Source organism: Colius striatus, chromosome 3 (assembly GCF_028858725.1).
Source record: "Colius striatus isolate bColStr4 chromosome 3, bColStr4.1.hap1, whole genome shotgun sequence".
Taxonomy (NCBI): domain Eukaryota; kingdom Metazoa; phylum Chordata; class Aves; order Coliiformes; family Coliidae; genus Colius; species Colius striatus.
Genome location: NC_084761.1, coordinates 65211185 through 65231495, shown reverse-complemented (window position 1 = coordinate 65231495; position 20311 = coordinate 65211185). Strand labels below are relative to the sequence as shown.

Genomic DNA, 20311 nt, shown 5'->3' with positions numbered 1-20311 from the left:
TCACTTCACTGGTCCTGCTGGCCACACTATTTCTGATACAAGCCAGGATGCCACTGGCCTTCTCGAGAAGTAGATCAGCTTTTAATTATTTTTAAAAGAAGTCATAGCATTAATCTGTCTTGGTCAAATCTTTTCTTTCCAAAGCAGACTGATCCCTGCACACTATGCTTTGCTTATGCATGGACTTTCAGAATTGGCTTGTTTTTTGATTGGAAGTACTATAATTCAATTTTAATGTGGGTAATAATATTGTAGAATCATAGATTGGTAGGGGTTGGAAGGGACCTTTAGAGATCATCTGTTCAACCCCCCTGCAGAAGCAGGTCCACCTAGATCAGGTTGCATAGGAACATGTCTAGGTGGATCTTAAAGACCTCGAAGGAAGGAGACTCCACAACCTCCCTGGGCAGCCTGTGCCAGGGCTCCCTCACCCTCACAGTGAAATGTTTTTTTCTTATGTTTAAATGAAACTTTTTGTGTTCCAGCTTCATCCCATTACCCTCTGTAATGTTGCTAGATATCATAGAAAATCTTTCTATGTCAATTGTTCCTTATCTTCAGATGAGGTATTTATATTGCCTGGAATCAACTGTAAGGTCATGGGTTTGTGAAGACATTAAAAGAGCTTTTTACATTTAAAAATTTCCTTTTTCTTAGGTTTCTGGATTCTCATATGCTGTGTTTGGTAAGCAGCACCCACAACTAATATAAGAAATAAAAAAGCAATTGTGTTGCCAGTTCATTCACTTCATTAATTTGACAGTGTTTCACAGTTAGCCATTTCATGACTTCAGGAAATGTCAAGCCCAGTTAGCATAATTTCTTTCCTGAAGGAAAAATACTTTTTTTTTTTTAAATAAGTACAGTGTGATTTTAAAGCCTCTTCCTCCAGAAAGTTCATATGAAATATCAATAACTTAAGTCCCTCTTTTTTTCCCTGAATCTGATTTAATGTTGGTCCTTTCTATGTTGAGTAATTTGGTTTGGTCCTTTAAGACAAGAGAAGCTTACATTATCCATTCCTGTCTTACTGTTTCCTGTGAATATTTATGCATTTTAAATGCAAATGAAGGTAAAAAAAGAGGGTTTTTTTTAATTGAATGATTGTGAAATAACATATTTCTAAATAATATTTCTGTAAGACAGACTAGTGAATATAAAAATTATTAAAAAGCTGGACTTAACACTGAGCTTCCTAGTCCATATTTTCATGCTCTTAGCCCCATGATCTTTAAAAGATGTTTAAAAATATACCAGTCTCCTATATAGATCTGCCATATGCAAGATAATAAAAAATTACCAATTACCTCTGCAGATCTTGGTATCACTCTTCTGCCTACAGAAAAATCCAGAAATGGTAACTCTAAAGATGCTGTACTCAGTTGTGAGGATTGTTGCCCTCCAGCTTCCTTGAGAGCAGGAAGCTGCTGTGCAAACCAGGAACTGCCAGAGCACCCTGTGTGGCTAAGCTGAAAGAAGAGGCTAACTGAAGCTAACACTGTTCCCATCAACGGTGGGTATAAGGAAGGTCTGAATCCTATTTAAAATTTCTGATTTTTGTACATTTGGGGGTAAAGCAACAGGAAGGTAACAATCTTACCCATATTCTCAGACTCTCTAATTTGTTGATGATTAAATTTGCTTACAGTTAAACTTACATTTTTCAAGCTAGTTGAAATACTCTTTAGAGAAAAAGTTACTGTAACTTGTTATGCCACTTAACAAACAGGATATTAATTAAAATCATGGAATGGCCTTTAGCTTAATGAGATCCTCTTTTTCTGAACGTTCCTAAACAAAATCAATGTGCTACCATATTAGCTTGTACATATTCATGTGTGTTAAAGTAGAAGCCTATCTCCTTATAATGTGAGTGTGAGTTGGTGTACAGTTCAAATCAGTTATGCTCTAAGCAGTAGAGGAATTTAATGAGCAAGTAACAGTTGCTTTTAAATGACACACTGCAGTGAACTGTACGGTGGGTGAATGTAGTTATAGAACTACAATTAAGTATGTGGGAACTGAGAACATCAGCTAAGGGAATGACACTGTTGCCAATTTAAAATTTAAACAAAAAAAAAAAAACCAAACCAGAAAAGGCTTAGTTCTGTGAAGACGGTACTCAAATTATTACATATCTCAGATTAAGATGAGGACGTGATTTAAAAAATTGGATGAAATAAACTGAGGGGTAGTTCGTGAAGGAAAGCATTCTATCATGCTGTTACCTATCCTTATTTTGTTATTCACACTGCACTTGATGAGGTTGAATAGCTGGTATTATGGCAAGGCATGTAACTGATCTACACATTTTCATGAAACAGATACCATCTCATGCGCTAGCACTCTGTGAATTAGTTGAGTGATGCTTGCAGTGCAGAACAATGAGCCCTGAATAGCAGTTGTGGTGGTGTTAGAACTGTGGCTGCTGTAGGTACATTTAAACCAATCTGATAACCTCAAAGTAACATTTCATTTGGGACCAGTACTAAACCCACTCAGTCAATTAAGGATTCCTGTTGGCGTCAGCACTCCTGGGGATGTATCCATGGCAAAATTTCACTAAGTGGTTTAGAAAGCAAAGCAAGGCAACATATGATAATAATGAAACAAACTTGGTCGTGAAACTTCAAAATATTCAAGCGTTCTGTTTAGAACTGCATTATTAACCTGTGTAAACTAGCTGGAGTGTACTGATAGTAGTTATTATTAATTAAGTCATTCATCATTTCCTGTTTTAAGATTATGTTTCAAGTTTCTTGTCAAAAGCTGGAGGTAATGATGTAACGATTTTATTCACATTAAAAATTATGATCACTTACCTATAGTTTAGCAAGATTTTAATCTTGGTAAGTAGAATACACTCATAAACTTTAACACAGCTTTGTTAGGAATGACTTTTTCTTCCCATTACAAAAGTTATGTGCCATTGAAAAATCTTTTTCCAAATTCTCAGCAGAGATTTGGCAAAAGCAGAATGTCTGAAAATCCATTCCCATCACACATAAATGGAAAATTAGAATTGAATACTTGAATGCTTCTAAGTGCCAGGGTAGTACAGGGGATGAGTGAGACTATTCACATAGTTGCTATTGCAATGATTGCTAGGGCAAGCTGAAAATAAGATGATGGTGTTTGCTATTCTTTCAGACCCACTATAGACCAATCTTTGTAGAGGAAAAGGCTGCCTGGCTTGAAGACTGAGGGAATAAGAGCAGTAGACTGTGACAAATTGCCTCTGGCAGGGGAAGAGGGGGGGTTTGATTTGAAGGTTGGTGGCAGAAAAACTGGGATTTGAGTTAAACAGATGCAAGTAAGACTGGCTATACTGAAAGACAAAAGCTTACTGTGGCTGCTTAACTTTCTTACCTGAAAAGACAGAAGTTCATCTAGTGTCTCTAGAAAAGTGTCCCTGTAGAGCCAGATAAGGAGAGCCTACTATTTCCTCTTCCTTTCAGAAGGAAAGAAAATCTAGGTAACATGAGAAAGAAATGCATTAGTGTTGTGAAAGTTGGGAGTAGGAAATGCCAGTTAAATCTTCCTTTGCTAGTTTGGTTTGCTCCCTCTGTGCAAATGCAGTTCTCTCAATAGTTTCATATCCACTCTGTTCTACAAATTTGTGGCTTCATCCAGGGCACAAATCTGGATCTCCTCGTGGGATCCAGGAGTAGGTTTAGTTAAGGAATGGATTCAGGAGTAATTCTTTAGGATCTTTCTTTGATTTGCTGACACAGCTTGCTTTGATAGCCATGAATTGGAAGACTGCATACTTGTCCTAGTTCGTGCCCCTGCTGCTTCATTCCTGTGGTAGCAGGTGCTGTACATTGTTGTGGAAAAGCTTCCACCTGGCAGGCACCTGGTATTGCATTGTGTAGCCATGCTTGACAGTGCTGTACAGGCACCTAGCTCCTTCTCAGGTAACTAGCTTTGTTCTGTGTTGGCTGCATGCCTGGCACAAGCCTCTGGTCTGTGACAGGGCTAAGCATGCATGTCCACAGTTGCAATGTTCTAAGTATTTTGACCAGTTGGACCCAAAGTATCTTCAATTCAGTTACACAAAGTTACTGAAATCTTCATCTTTGCTATATGTATCACTTCAGTGAGGGCACGGTGAGTTTCTGATCCAAAGTTAATTTGTTTGACATGCGTAGGTGTTCCAGTGATCAATATTTAGAGCAAACGTTGAAGAAAACAAACAGTTATAAATAACATTCAAGGCTGCATGCTGGATACTAGTCAAACATGGCATAGCTCCTTACAGGAAGAATATCATTCTTTCCATACACAGACAGATTAATTACAGGTTTATTTGTTTTTTTAAAGCAATCAAAAGTTTTTCATTCCACCAGTAAAATTCTTTAATTATAGTTTATTAGAAGTTTCCTGTATATGTAGATTGTAGGTCAAAGACACAGACATTTGGATATGTACATACAGACATATGTACAGGCACTTTCTGTATTTGTTTTCCCTGAGTACATTTTCTCACTAAAATAGTGAGGATTACTCTGTTTTATTTTTTTATTTAAGACTTAAAAGTATTCCTTAGAGACAAGTCTTTTAATATTGCAGAGTGTGTGATCAGTGCAATTATGTCTTCTTTGAATAAAAATTTCATTTAAATGTTCTTCAGGTTATTATGAATATATTATATTGCTCATAAAATTATCTATCATTCAATCTATTGTTATTATACAATCAGAACTGAGAAGAGGCAATCTAGTGAGGCTAAAGGATGATCTTGTCTTTGACCTTCACTGTCTGGAATCCTGAACCATTGCATTGAGTGATTTCTTTCTTATTTAAGAGCAAGAATAACAAGAGTGAGTGTCACATGATAATGCTTTATCCTCCCACTGAAAAATCAGATATTGGTGTAATAACTTGAGTTAGATGTATACGAAAGCATGAACTGAGCAAGTGATTAGCGAGAAATGTATTTAACCAAATGATTTAGTGTTTTACTCCAACAGTAAAAATATATTATCTGTAATTCGTGGAGAAAACAGAGAGAGGGGAATTAGTCTTCTGATTACTAGAGTTAAATCTGGTAATTGTAAATTTGGCTTTTACAGAAATGAGTGCTACTTGAGCCTAGAAAATAAATTCTAATAGATAACAGTTGTATGGTTATATGGATAACAATTTCTGTGGTAGAAATCATATACTGTATAAGTAATGGTTAGATGGATTCTTCTCTAAAGAATTATAATAATGTGGGGAAATAGTAGTTTAAATGTTGTTTATAACAAAGTTTTATTTCAGTAGTGTTGCCACAGTTATGGTAGTAGAATTTACAATGATTATATTATCAACTTGTTAATGTCTTTTCTGAGCAGCTGGTGGCTCCTAGCTGTTATTTATCAAATGATCAAACAGGTGAGCAGGTACAGTTAATGACACTTTAGATGTCAAAAAACCCTAACTTTCTATCTGTAACTTACTGGTTTTCTTTGTTATTTTCTTGACCACAGTTGCCAATACATAGAACTCATGTTCTCTAATTAAACAGTTTCTCTTGATTTGACTCATTATTTGACGTCTCCAAACTTAACATTACTTGCTATGGTATTTTGTACTGTGCCTTTATCTATGGTATCACAGTACATAAGGACCTCTATCATCCCATTTCTCTATAAGGCATACAGAGACAGATTTAGTCTCCAAATAGTTTATAGTCTAAAATGGAAATGTAACAGATGAAGGCAACTACTGAAATACAGGGAATGCAATGTTTATTGGTATTAGTACAAATCAGTCTCCAGCAATTGAGGAAGGGCTGCATCTTAACAGGCTGAGATCCTATCCTGGTATGCCTGTGGAAACAGCTGAGCAGGAACAGCCCAAAAGTGACAAAGAAGAGGAAGAGAAAGCTGAACTCACAAAGGTGAAATGTTCTGTTGAAAAATCAATGGCAGAATCAGGTGTAGAAACCGCATGTTAATGCCCTATTACAGGGGATAATCTGCTATACCATAGAAGCCTTGGAGCATGAAAAAAAAAGTTCAGTTCTGTCCTTGAAATGTCACTGAAAAGTTAAAATGACAGGGAAATTGTTAGAATTCATAAAAATAAGCAAGTCCCGTGCTGGTTCTTTTAGGTACATGAGCAGATTTGATTGGTATGTGAAGGCATGAGAGTGGCCGCAAGTTTAATAAGTTTGATAGTGCACATATTTTTTGAAATCGCTTCCACAAACAGATCTTAACTTGCAGCAAATGGAAATATTAATATTCTTTATTTTCCTGATCCTTTTGCTTAATGGATCACTGGATAGTTCTGAGAATGTAGGACCTTTTCCCATGAGTGATTTTCAGCAACAGGGCTTGGTAACCACCAGTTAAGGGCCTGATAGTCTCTCTCCTGCTGTATAGGCAAATTCTGTTTCCCTTTTAAAGCCTGATTATTTTTTCAAGGTCCTCAAGTTTTCCAGGTTGTGTCAGTGATTCCTCCTTCATGATCAGTACAAAGAATGCTAGAAGAGTCTACCTTTGGAATTCAAATTGCCAGATAACTAGTCAGTAATAGAAATCTGTACAATATTTTTTAATAAAATGCATTAAAAAATGAATAAAATTTCAAGGTGCAAATGCATGAAAAGCATGTAGAAAAGAATTAACCTATTTTTCCTTCACGTTCTTAAGAGTGTTCTGAGTTGCTTTGTAGATTAATGTTTGCCTTTGAGTCATTTGTCAGCCTCTCAGATATCAGAGAGTATCATTCAAGTTTCTCACGTGTTTGCTTGTTCATCTTCCAGCTGTTCCTGTCAAATACTGTCATTTTTTTCCAATTTAAAAACTGTTTGTTTTCTCTCTCAGTTTCTGTGAAGACTGAGCTCTTTTATTAATCCTTTCTTTCCTCATTTTTCCTGTACCAATACCAAAGATTTTGCTTAACCTGTGTGAGTTTTAATTTTATACTGTTTCTGACCTGCTCTAGGATCAGTAAAGTATGAGATCAGCAGCAGCAATCTTAAATGTGATGGTGGACAATTAAGAACAGAGAGTGAGAGATAAAGATAAGCACCCAGTCCTTCAAATTGACCCAAATCGCTAGAACTTTTGAAATTCAGTTAGCAGGTATAGGAAACTGGTATTGATAGTTCTTAATTATGTGAGTTTAACTGTGCTCCTAATTATAATGGTTAGTAGTTCTTTCTTTGGATATTTGTATTAGGAAGAATTGTAGCTTTTTGCTGTTGTATATAGCATTGAGGCATGCTGGACTAGATTGTGTCAAACCACCCAACAATACAGTGCACGGACTACTGTTGTAAAACAGTAGAAATTGCATTATTTTGATGTATGTTATATGGAGAAGGAGAGCAAAGCTATTTAAAATGAAAATTGGTGATTGTGACCCATGGGAAAGGGCAAAATATAATAAAAGTGAAATATGCAAATGCAAGCTCAGTATTTTATTTTTCATGTGTTGTACATAAGGAGCTTTGTTTTGAGAGCACTTAGTATTGCAGCTGCTAAATATCTTCTTTTCTGTAACAGTTAAGTCTCTAATGACTTAACTACAATTAAGTCTACAGTAAGAATACAGTTGTGCAAAGCAATGCTAAGATGGCAAAATGTGCTAAGAGTTAATGAGAAATGGCATGGTATAAGGCAGGCTTTATAGCAGGGAGGAAAGATAGACACTTATAGCATTTGACTTGCTTTGAATCCTCTAAAATGCTAAGTCATTTAGGTATCAAAGTATTGAAATCTTAATATTAACAGAAGCTGAAAGAGCTTACTCTTCCAAAAGGCATCTGTGACTCTTGATGAGTCTTACTGGTTTGTATTTAAGTGCTGCATACCTGTTGCTTAATCTTTCTGTCACTAAAGTCTGATATATATCAGTATGAAGATAGAAAGGCGACAAGAAGCTCCTTGAGCAGCAGAAATCAAGAAACCTTATGTCTGTTGAGATCAACATTGAATAAATGTGCTCTATCTTTTGCTTCACATCCATACTCCTTAATCTGAACTAAAATCTTTTGGTCAAACTCATTTTATTGCTCTTTGGTTCATGTCATTGTGGGTTCACAGAGTAGATAAGCATACCCACCAACAAAGTTAAATTGGAAGATGGGCTCAAGGAAGGTGCCTGACATGCTTCCTCTGCCGAGAAGCATCTCATCTGCAGAGCCAAAGCAGAAATTGTCAGAAGTAAAGGCTCTCTGTGGATGTCAGGCTTCAACACCTACTCTTTTGCTGTAGAAACTCACTCCTACTTGCTAATGTTAACACATCCTTTTGGAAATGAATCACAGCAAAGCTGTTCTGTGAGTTCAAACTGGTTTAGTGATCTGAGAATCCATTCAGAGCTTGACATGAATGCTTTCATAATGGGAAAAGCTTAGGTTCCAAATCTGCATCTTTTAAGACAGCAAAAATCTTTTCATTCTTTTTGTTGATTGTCTAACAAAGCAAATTAAATCTGGGGACTAGCAGGTGAAGTTTTGTGGCTGGGATCACATATAGCATATGCATTTATCCACACACAGCTCCTAACTGTTCCAGTATTCATTTATATTTAATAACAATACAGTATTTTGTCCATTTTGCTTTGTCTGTATTATCCATGGGAATTCGTCATGGAACTTATAAACCCTCAATGTTCTTGAGACCTCTGCATTTCTGTCAGACTTAGCCAAAATTGGCTGAAAATTTTAAATACATAGTAGGGGTACCAAAAGTTTCCCTCTGTGATCCCATCAAACTTTTATCTTGGAAAATATTAAGGATTAAAATATTCCACTGAATATCTATTTGGTTATTCTTTTAAGTTATAGATATTCTCTATGTCTTTGTGAACATGTTACAAAAAGTTCAAAACTGAGTCAAGCTACTTACTGAGAATATATTAAAGAGTCTTGTATCATCCCACACATTGTTCTGTTAGCTGGATGTTACTTTACCTAACTGTAGTTCAGGGAAACGTATTTTTATCTGTAAGACAAAACAAATGGGAGGAAACAGAAAAGAATTTTTCTTTTATGAACCAATACTGTTCTCACTGATTCTATGGTGGGTGATATTGACTCATTAAAAAAAAATACTGTAAGGAATTCTATTTAGGTGGAGATTTATGCATGTTCAGTCTCAAATGGGTACAAACTAATAGAAAGGAGCAGGAATGCATTGTTTGTCATATTGTATGAAAAAAAAATGATAATACTTGAAGTATTCAAGTGACCAGCAATTTGCAAAATCTGTAAATGAGTGATAAAACTAAAACTTGCTTATGTTCCTAATGTCTTCGGTAGTTACTTAAGGCTATTGAACCCAAAATTAACTCTCAAATGATGTGTTTTAAACAAGAACATAGTTCTAATGGTACTTGGGGTTCATGTCTTGAGAAAGATGGAAAATTGTCAGATACTGTGAGGGTGAGGAAGCAATGGCACAGGCTGCCCAGAGGGGTTGTGGAGTCTCCTTCCTTGGAGGCCTTCAAGACCCGCCTGGACATGTTCCTATGCGACCTGATCTAGGTGAACCTGCTTCTGCAGGGAGGTTGGACTAGATGATCTCTAAAGGTCCCTTCCAACCCTACCATTCTATGATTCTATGATATTCTGTGAATGTTTGGATCTTGTGGGAAATAAAACTATGAGGTAAAATTTTAAACAATATCTGAAAGATTGACAGTAAGGAGAGTTCTGGGTACAAATGCTAAACAGTATATTTACTAAAAGATTTCTGTTTCATCATAGGGAATGATTGGCACATCTTAATCAAAGTGTTCCACTGGAAAGAAAATTGGGCAGACTGTCTACACCGGAGTATTAAGCTAAGGGGGCACAATAAACATGGCTGTCTTCTGGGAGAGCTCTTCCCAGACATCTCTGTCTGAGCAGAACTACCTTGTTACCCATCCTTAAGTGAAGTAATATGTAAATTAATGCCAAGGGCAGCCATCTCTTCCCTGTATGGTCTGTGACCACCTGACAGTGACTCATTTGTGCACCTCTAACATCTACGTGTACCTAACAAGGGAACTTTCAGAAGGAATGAAAAGATGCATAACACGTTTTAGGTGCTGTTTTGAAGGTAGTTATATCTGTGGACACTAATTTACTGTATATCTACTTCAGTAACATACACTCATACAGTAATCTTAAATAACTTCCAGTCTACAAAATGAGTTAACTTGAACAAATACAGTTCTTGTGAAACAACAGGGAAAGAGGAATCCAAAAGCGTGGAACAAAAATAACCACCACTAATGGCTATAGAAATTTAAGGGGTTTTTATTATTATTAAAACCAGTAGTCAATGCCTGGAGAAAAGGATAAGAAATGCGAATTACAGTCAGCAGTTAATGGGACTTTTATTTTCCATTTAAAAAAAAATAAACAATTAATGAAAAAAAAATCACAAACACCACAAGCATGACTGGAATTACTAATAAACTTTCCACTAGTGGTAGGGCTTTAAGGAGTTGCAGAATTTAAACGCAGCAGTTTGTCCTCCTCCTTCCTTCTGCAGCTGTAAAAATAACCAGTAAAATGTACAGAATGTTGTCAGCCTAAACAGCTTTCTTGGTATGCTCTTATAATTACAGAGACATTTTAGGAAAATATTCTGATATTGAAGTGTCAGAGAGGTATTTTGATATGACAGCAAGTACCTGAGAAATAAGTGAAGAAGGTTGATTTAAGTTTGTTTTTCAGTACACAGCCACTCAAAAGAATACGTATCTAGTAAAAATGGTGCTGTAACAGGAGAAATGGTAAGCTTCACATTTTTCCTCTAGAGAGACTTACTTCTAGGTTGATACCAATTTGATTAGAAGTGCTTGAACTTTTTCTGCTGATGCTGTCTGCAATAACAAAGATTGATTGTAAGAAACCTTTGGTTTAGAATCATGTGGTGTTTGCTTTTCTTCCTCATCATAAATATGAGATAGTTAGTTAATTTCCTCTGAACCATCAGGTATTTAGTTAATATTCTCTGCTTGATGGAGATGCAGAGGAAAAGGAGTAAATAATACCAGGTTCTCTTAATCTTGTATTTATAACATTGTCAGAAAAATCACATTAGGAAAGTTAGATATCCACCTAAAGTAGTTTGCTAGTAATAATATAGGCAGTTGGAGTATCTTCAAGGTTTTATTTCTAATTACAACTCAGCAAACATAGCAAAAATCATAAAACCAACTTCTAAGTGGGTTCTGCTGCCTTTCCACACTACTCAGAAACCATTTGTTTTCTAATAGAATATAATTCATAACCAAAACTTCTTGACAGCTGTGGCAGGGTAACTACCCATATTGTTCATGCCTCTGAAAGAATCTCTGCAAACACAGATCTCAACAGCCTTTCCAACGCATGTTCTTTGCAGCCCAGACATGTCTCTTAGTATTTAGTGTCTCCCCAGGTGATGCAGTAAACACAGTTTTTCTATGTACAGATTTCCTTGATCATGCACTTACTGCTGCCAACAAATGCAACCCATCTGTTGCGCTCCAGTAGAGGTTCATGGCCATGTACAAATTATTCACATATCCCAATTGTTTAATGACCCGATCAGCAATTTGTAGATGATGTGCATAAGTAAGATGCACAATGACATTGCACTTAACATGAGGATGTCTTCACAATCCTGTAAGGAAAATTTAAAAGTTAAAATTACAGAAACTATGATGGCACTTGTCTGCCTCTGTCGTCTGCTTCAGTTTGAAAACTCTTTAATTGGAATTGGAGTAATCAGCTGCTTATAGGGTGAAGCAACATGATCTGGAGCAGAGAGTATTTATGCTTATGTTTAACATTAAGCAGAGAAATAGGTCTGTAAGGCCTACAGAAAGCATGTGCTTAAGCATATATTCAGCATGTGCCTTGCTGAATATATACAGGCTGTCTGCTATTCTCTTGTCTTTGTTGCATATTAATGAAATTGAAACATGGTGGAAACTTCTGCAGTACCTTCTCAATTTTTTCTTATAAGCAACATCTACCTATACTCCATCAAACGCTTTTTCATATAAACAAGACATTTGCATATATGCCTGCCTTCTGCTTAGGGGCTCAGCAGGAGAGACTTCTGCTCCTAACAAAGCTTTAGGACAGCTGTTTCTTCATGAGTCGCTGTTACCACAATCTACTTGCAGTCTGTCAAGCTCTCATTGCTTTCTCATTGCCATAGTCATCCTGCTACAGCTGAAACAATTTCTTTTAAAAACTGAAAGAAATAAATTAGTGGGCTTCCCTGTTTTCCAGAACTACTGTTTAATACTGATTTTGCCTCCTTCACTGAATGTGTAAGTTGGTAAATAAATTATATTGTCCTGTTGTAGAGATGAGAGTAGGAATGTTCCACAGAGTCTTAATGATTTGAGTTAAAAGAATCTACTACCACAAGCAAATTAATATATAGAGACCTGCCTGGTAGTAAGTATGTGTTTATAGTTCACCTGTCATCTTTGAACTGTCTGAATAAGCAATGCTTGGAGTAAAATCTAGATATGTTCTCAAGTAGATTACTGTCTCTAGCTCAAACTGTGAAACTGGCAATCAACATTAATGCAAGTCTGACATTCCTTCTTACATAAAGCTGGAAAGCTTCTGGGCTCTGCTGTCTACCTAAGACAATGAAAATCTATCATTTTCCAGCCAGATCACACACACACATCTATCCTGCTGTTGATCCATCTGCATTTTGTGTTGTAAGCCAATGGCTCCTTTCATCAAAGGTCCTTGGGTAGAATTAATTACAAAGGTTAGTAGCTAAAAAGAGTACATACTAGGATTAGTTTTTATATGAATATAAATACTGTATCAGAAAATTACATCTTAAACCTCCTTTTTATAATCTTTGTGAAATGACAAGGAGCAAATAAGAGTTAACTTAGAATCTATTATTCATTTGTCCATTAACACTGTCTGGTTGATCTCTTGTCATTTTATAGAAGTTGTCTCAAATACCTTGAGGAAAAACATTTTGATCAATAATGGAATTAAATCTAACAGTAAAGACACGTGTCTTCTATTCATGAATACAGTGAAGGTGGGGAAACCTTTCTTGACTTCTCACTAAACTTTTTTATAGCTCCTTATAAATGTGGAACAGAAGGGGTGACAGAATGGATCCCTGCAGCACCCCACACTTCAGAACTTATCAGGTACAGAAGAAGCAATCATAGCTAGCTATCAGGGTCTCCTGCAAAAAACAGAGCAGGTGTCAATGAGATTCCCACAAGTCTTTTCAGTAGCCTCTCAATGTAAAGTGTTGCTGAGTTGAGGTAATCTTTGTAGTGTTATAAAAAAATAGACATTATATATTTGTTGAAACTGTAGCAATATTCAGCTACAGCTGTCTTCAACCCAAAAGGTTCCATTTTTGTATATTAGTATGGTCTTGCATACTAGTACAAGACTATAGAAGAATGCTCTGAAGATTAATCCTGGATTTCCCTGTGAAGAAGTTAGGCATGCTTCTGTGCTTAGACCTAGTGCTCTTTTACTTCAGCATCTAAGATCAGGTGTGAGCTTAGTAGAAAACCTACGTGATCTAGGTAACTGAACAGTAGTCTCTGACTTTGCCAACACATGTGTTCCAGTAGCGTTTTGTGTCTACACAGTAATTATGGGCATTCCTTCCACTGCAGCATTAGCTGTATAAGAGCTGAGTGTCTGATGCTTCCAGTGGAACATGTCATGGGTCTATATTGGAACTACTTACAAACCCATTCACAAAGAACAATGTTCATGAGGCAATGAAGTAGGAACAGAAGCACAAAACAAACTAAGCCCTTTGCTCCACCCCACCCCTGCATCCACCGCTTTTTGGAAGCAGGGCTCTTGAAGACTCCTTTAAACAATGCTGAGTAAAATGCTTTCAGGCATATGGCTGTTAAGTTCATTGCATTTGTTAGGATCCTACTGACAATGTCATTAATGTGAATTAATGTGAATGCTACTTTAGCTTCTTAGAAGCAGTGAATTCCAAACAATTTTAGTATTAACTGTAAGGTTTACTGTTTGCATGAGTGAGATTTATATTGCCTTATTTACAGGCACACTTTTCAGATATGCAAGACTAATTTGTTCTTCAGCAAAATGAGATTAATGTGGAAATGTTAGTGATTTGTACTCAATCCCTTACTCAGAGCATCAGCAATGCAGGCTAGCTGTTCAACTAGAAAAAGTCTTAGGAGAACAAAGCTGCACTGCTAATATTGACTGTTGTCTGCTAAAACTTGAGTAAGAGTTAAGCATGCTTTATGTAAATATATCAAAGCCACCTGCTAGAAATTATTTTGGCTCTGCAGAGGTCTGAGAGTTCTGTACTTGTTGGGTCTGAAAATAAATATCATGTTGCATTTCATAGCTTGTGTGTGGTACCATCAATGATTCAGTGCCAGGCTAAAAGAAGGCTTGAAAATGGAGTCTCCTTTAGCAGCCTAAAAACACTGTAGGAGTTTGAGACTTTAAGAATATTTTTTAGCTGTTAGAGAAATTCAAAATTTCACTCAATTTATGTAAAAAAAATCTTATTCTTTAAGAATTTTTTTTAGAAATTCTTAGAGGTAGTTTACTGATAGCTGCAGCCTGAAAAGAATGTAAGAAAACTTTATATAGTGCCATATAGCTATTTTCATAGTTTGCCAGAAGTTTAACGTGCATCCTTGTTCAAAATACAACTGAGTAATAGCAGCAGAGTTCAGATAGTTTCTGAAAAATGGTAGATTTTTCAAGCAGTGGAGAATCTAGCTTCATTAGGCATACAACATAACACAGCAATATGCTTGTTACCTCAGAGGTACAGATAATTCAGGGTTTCTGTTGAGTCATGCTGCAATTCTGTTTTGATATTTTATTTACTTGTTTTAGTTAGTATCTTGAGTCTCCCGTTATAAAAAGTCCCTCATGCATACCTCCCAAGTTAGTGTCATTCAACATATTTGGACAGTTTATATTTTTAATTTACTTTTTGAAACTGTATTACATTAAAAACTCTGATTCTCCCTTTGTTTTATCCTGAGCTTAATGTGGGAACCATGAAGAATTCTTGTAGCACTCAGTATTCTGGCCTCCAGTGTGTCTGCCCACTCAGTAAAGTATAGCAGGAAGCATATATGTAACAATACAGCTGAGACTGACCAATATGCCGAATGCCATTGGAAAGCTTTTCTGCATTGATCTTTTTGTCTCTAAAAGAGCCTGCATAGAAGAGGTATTAAAGCTCCTGATCCTAAGAAAAAGCTGTGACATAAACTATCAGTAGATGGAAAATACTGTTTAGTTTGTACTGTGATATGCCATCAGTAGGTTAAAATCATCTGTTAATGTAGGATGTCTACAGTTGTTGTTTAGTTTTGTAAGGGTTTTACTGTTTGTTTGCTTGTAACTGCTCTATAAGGTTGGAATATCTCAATAAAAATCTTCAACCTTTGTGTGCACCTTACAGTCTTTTGTACAAATTATTACCTTTAAAAAGCATATCGATGTATCATGCCTTGAATCCCTACCTAGCAAGTCCACTGGGAATTTTAAAACAGATTCCCGTAGATGCCCTGATTCTGTGCACAGCAATATGGTGAGCAACATTAAGAGTGTCAGTGTTGTCTGTAGAGACACACCAAATCGCTTGACGAAAACAGCCACATCTCCTTCTTATAAACACTTGAAAAAGACCTCGTAGCCTCAGCTGCTTAAAAAAAATATATTTGGAGACCATCTACATCTTTTGGTTTGCTCTGAGTGAACAAAGTGAACAAAGCTTATTAGCAGCCTTTAAAAATATTTCCTCATTCCTGTATGGGAGTAATTTTAAATTTCAAGACCAAAAGTCACTCACTAGTTTTTTATCCCAGAGCAAATGTTTACAACAGAGATACTAAATGCTTGAAAATAGAGTAGCTTATAATGGAAGCAACAGCTCATCTATAATTTCAGAAGGACAAGCAGTACCAGTTTAATTAAAGCTGTGTTAAAATAGAATGTCATTTGTATCACAGAGATTCTCCACCCCTGTGAGGAGTCCTGCTGCCATTTTGTACCATACATTCTTGTCTTGTGCAAATTAATAGGTCGTTTTATTTTCCACAGGAAAACTGAAGACTTTTATAGCAAATCCTGCAGTGTCAAAATGAACACAGGTATGCTGCTTCTGTGAGATTTTTCTTTACTCTTGTTTGTTGTTTAGTAAGCAGAGAAGGTCCCAATTTGTTTTTAGTTTCATGAACAAATCTTGCTTTAGTTGGCGCTAAACTCAAGTTAAGCAAGGTATTTTAATACGATGTTTGCTTAGATGCATTTCTAGTCCATATGTAAAATTTACATACATGTTTTTCTATGTATGGCTATATATGGATATGTGAAATATACATGCATGTTTAGCTGTCTGTGCTTAAGTTGTGTCAGTTTTGTTTGTGTATGTTTTATGCAAAAATATGTAGTATGAGGATAGAGCAGTTATGGAAAAGTATTAAGGCATCACATATTCCTAAGAAAATTCACATTTTAAAAATGCTTAATTTTCGTTCTCTACTGTCATTATATTAAGGGGCATATAAATACTACCCTGTTTTATTAGCTATGCTTGCATGATGAGCGGAGAGTAACTATTTTGTACGTACAGGGATTTGTATCTTCTCTTAAGTTGTTGTGAGACATGCATTGACCAATTGAAGTACTCTACACCATAAGACGTTGTTTTCACAATCTGTGACAACATACTAATATTTGCTCTTGAATCACTGAGGTCAACTTGGTTGTAGTTTTTTGTTGTCCAGTTTGGTTTGACTTTTGCTGCTGGTTTTGCTAGGAATAGGCCTCTCAAAAGCAAACTAGTGAAATCCTGGCTTCACTCATGATAGGTGTAAATTTTCAGTTTCAGACTGCTCTTTGTATTTCGTAAGTGAACTGTCTGGTTTGCAGCTTAACTGTGGCACGAGGATAGATCTATCTATGCTTTCCAAACAAGTTGGCTTCATCACTGACCATAGTGCTGCATCATGACAACTGACGTGACAAATTGATATAAGCAAAATGTATTATGTGAGACTTGAGGACCTGAGCTACCTTTGAAGCCTTTTTAGGTGTTTCAGCAACACACTCTGAAGTCGAAAGGTTTAGCTTTTCCATGGTATAGGTTGCTGTTATCTAGTCTTCCTGGCTAGATAAGTCTCAGACAGTAACGGGAATTCAGTAGGACTAAGTTCTTGGACAGATTTTTTTAAGACAAAGTTAAAATATATTTGCTCACTTGAAACCACTATATTTGTAAATATAATAAGGAAGAGAAATGAAATTTCCTGGTTGATTGCCTTTTTTTCCCCAAAGTTTTGGTTGTTCTTAATTATTTTACAGATGCCAAACAGAGTGGTGTGTTTTTCCTTTGTGGAATTACTATTTTAAATGTCTCCTATTCTCTTGCATTTTTACTGAAGATGTCCTTCCTAAACATATCACTCTATATTATTAAGGTAGTATGGAAATATATCTTTCTTCCTAGAACTATATCTTTTATAGAACTATATCTTTTTTCTGTATCTTTCTTCACAGAACTGTAATTTCAGAAGTACACAACTGATCATTATATATTTGACTGATTACATTTTGCATTGCAATCATATGAGTTAAAATCATATGATAGATGTCATTTTATAGCTTCTACTTTGAAAATTGTGGACAGAGTGGTAAATTGCCGGTTTGTGCTACTGCAAATCTGAAGTATGACTTTGTTTTTAATGTTGTGCTAAGATTTTTTCATGTAAGCCAGAAATTCTCAAGAGAAATAGACATAAGATTTAAGTAAGCTACATGATTGAAGGACTTCTAAGGTGATTGTGAGTGTTCTGATCATACAGGAGCTTTGAGAACAGAAAAACCTGAAAACACCTGAAATCCTTTCCAGTTTCCTAAGAACATCATGATTGTAAACTGAACTGTAATCTACTCTTCCCTTATGGAGTGAAAATGTTTTTCATCTTGTATATGCTTGATATTAATGTGCATGTTACCAACTACACTAAAAGGAGCTATTGACAAAAAAAAAAAAAAAAAAGGAGTATTAACTACACTAGGGGGTCCTGCTCTGGCAGGGGGGTTGGACTAGATGATCTTTTGAGGTCCCTTCCAACCCTTGAGATTCTGTGATTTTGTGATTCCTGTTAGTTCTATAAAATTATATTGTCTCTTGACTGCAAAAAATAAAATAAAAACCCTAGTGAGTAGGATGTAAAAGTGAACCTCTTGCACCTATCTGTTGATAAAGCATCACTTTATTAAGGAAGAGAACAACTAAGGTGGAAACTGTTCTGCACAGTGTTCTGGTCTAGTTGTTTCTTTTTTTTTCTTTTTATTTTTTTCCTATCTTTTTCTTTACACTATGCTTTCTTTGAACAGGAGTGCTTCAGTTGGAGGGATTTTTAGTATTTCACCACTTTGTAACAGGAACCTGTATGTGATGAAACTGGAGATTATAAAATACTATTGATTTGCCGCTAGATTGTTTTAAAAATATGCATTTCTTTAACTACTCCTGCAGATAAATGAGCACTCCAGTTTTAAGCCAGTAACTGCTCAACTGGCAAAGCTAGTGTATATACATCTTTAAAAAAGGAAAAGCCACTCTACTGCTTAGAGTGGGTTCCTCTAACCCAGTGTTCCCTGTGGCTGCACACTTGGCAGCCTGTCTCAGCAAGTGCTGAGATATTTTTGTCTACAGAGAAAATGTTTTGAAGAGTTTTGGTTTTCAATACTCTACCATATATGGGAGAGATTTTTTTAACATTTGATATGAATTCTGTGCCACGTGTTAGGAAGGAATATTCAGCAGCATAACACAATGAAATGTTTGCAAAAGCAAAGAAATATAAGATATAGGGGAGGCTTTCTGAAAGACCAAAAGTACTTTGGCTCCTAATTCCTTTTGGTGTTCAAATGCTCTTGTAATTTAAAAATAGCATTCTAACAGAATGTGTGCCTTCTTAAACCCAGACTAAGCAATCATCAACAGAATAATATTTTAAACTATATATAGTGGTCTTTATCAACAAGTCTTCTAGTACTTTACAAATTAGATGACCATCGTTAACTTGGTGCAACATTTTGAGAAACTAAGTCATGGAAATCTTGAGCCACCCATGAAGCTCTCGTCAGATGAGAACACAGGATAAATGTGCTCATTGCACATACATACGTGAATGCATAGCTGATGTTGGAGAGATAATTGTATTGAGGAATAATGAATGGATGCAAGTTAATGTGCTAAAACAGATTCTTGGTGTCCATCCATAAATATTTTGGCTGAGTTTCACACAGATCATTCTTGATAGATGCATCTATTTTAAAAATTACTAAACTAGTTATCTGTTTGTGTTAGATGAAGCACATAAACAACAGTCAAGAGTGAAAAAGTGTGCCGTTCCGGAAGACTGCAAATATTTTGTATTTGTTAAAATTATTAATGGAAGTCATCACACGGACTAATCTCTTTCATTTTGTCTTGGAGACGAGAACAGAAATTCTCCTGCAGAGAATTCTCCCTGCTGAGCTTCTAAATACATTGTAAAGCCACTTTTAGATTACTAAAGCAAATTAGATGGGCTTGAGTGTTTCAGACATGCTAGAAAAAAATTACTTTTCTAATGATCATTTGTTGTAATTTAGCAGCATCTGCACCAAATAATACTAGGTTCACCTGTGTAGTCAATGTTAAATTATGTGATAAAAGCTCATGTGCAAAACTGCAAAGGGGATTAGAGAAACAGTAATACGAGGTGAAACACAAATATCAGTCTGCCGCTCCAAGCTACTCTCAGGCCCACCACAGCAGCCATTAAAGGCCCATCTCAGCAAGCCTAGAAGAGCACAGGAGCACAAGAACAGGCAGGAACCTAAATGAAGTAACTCCCCGAGAAATAAGGAGAGGCACAAGGGCCTCCCTTGTGCAGGCTCCTCCCTGGGCTCCAGGCCTTGAATCAACGGCAGAGTCAGTGTTTGAGTGCAGTTACTGGAAGGATCCACCTTGTCCATGTATCTGCATGTATTCTCACTAGTGGACTTTTATCCTGCTCAGCCAGAGAGGGGAGGGGGGTAGAGGCCATTGAATGTCAGTGTGAATGCTCTGAGCATCAGCAGTCTGTGTGGCAAGACATGTGTATATGTGGTGTATATGTGGGCTTGTGCATGTGTCTGCTGGGATCACATCTCCAGACTGGTTGGACCTGGGGACATTGAGCTTCATCTGCCTTGGACTGTTGAGTCCAGTGATATATCTTTCCTTCAGAAGGTCAGAAGGCAATTAAGGAATAAGAGTCCCTGATGTAAAGACTTCTAAGCTTTAATACAATGTGCAGACAAATT

At 36.3% G+C, this 20311-nt stretch overlaps 1 protein-coding gene across 4 annotated transcripts in view; it reads left to right on the top strand.

The window, feature by feature from the left end:
* SORBS2 (sorbin and SH3 domain containing 2) overlaps positions 1 to 20311 on the top strand; it is a 159670-nt gene that overhangs the window by 58219 nt on the left and 81140 nt on the right. For all 4 annotated transcript variants that reach the window (XM_061992479.1, XM_061992481.1, XM_061992475.1 and 1 more), the window contains exon 3: positions 16049 to 16098. In XM_061992479.1, the coding sequence (XP_061848463.1) occupies positions 16089 to 16098 (10 nt within the window). In that variant the 5' untranslated portion in view covers positions 16049 to 16088. The remainder of the gene's footprint in view (positions 1 to 16048; positions 16099 to 20311) is intronic.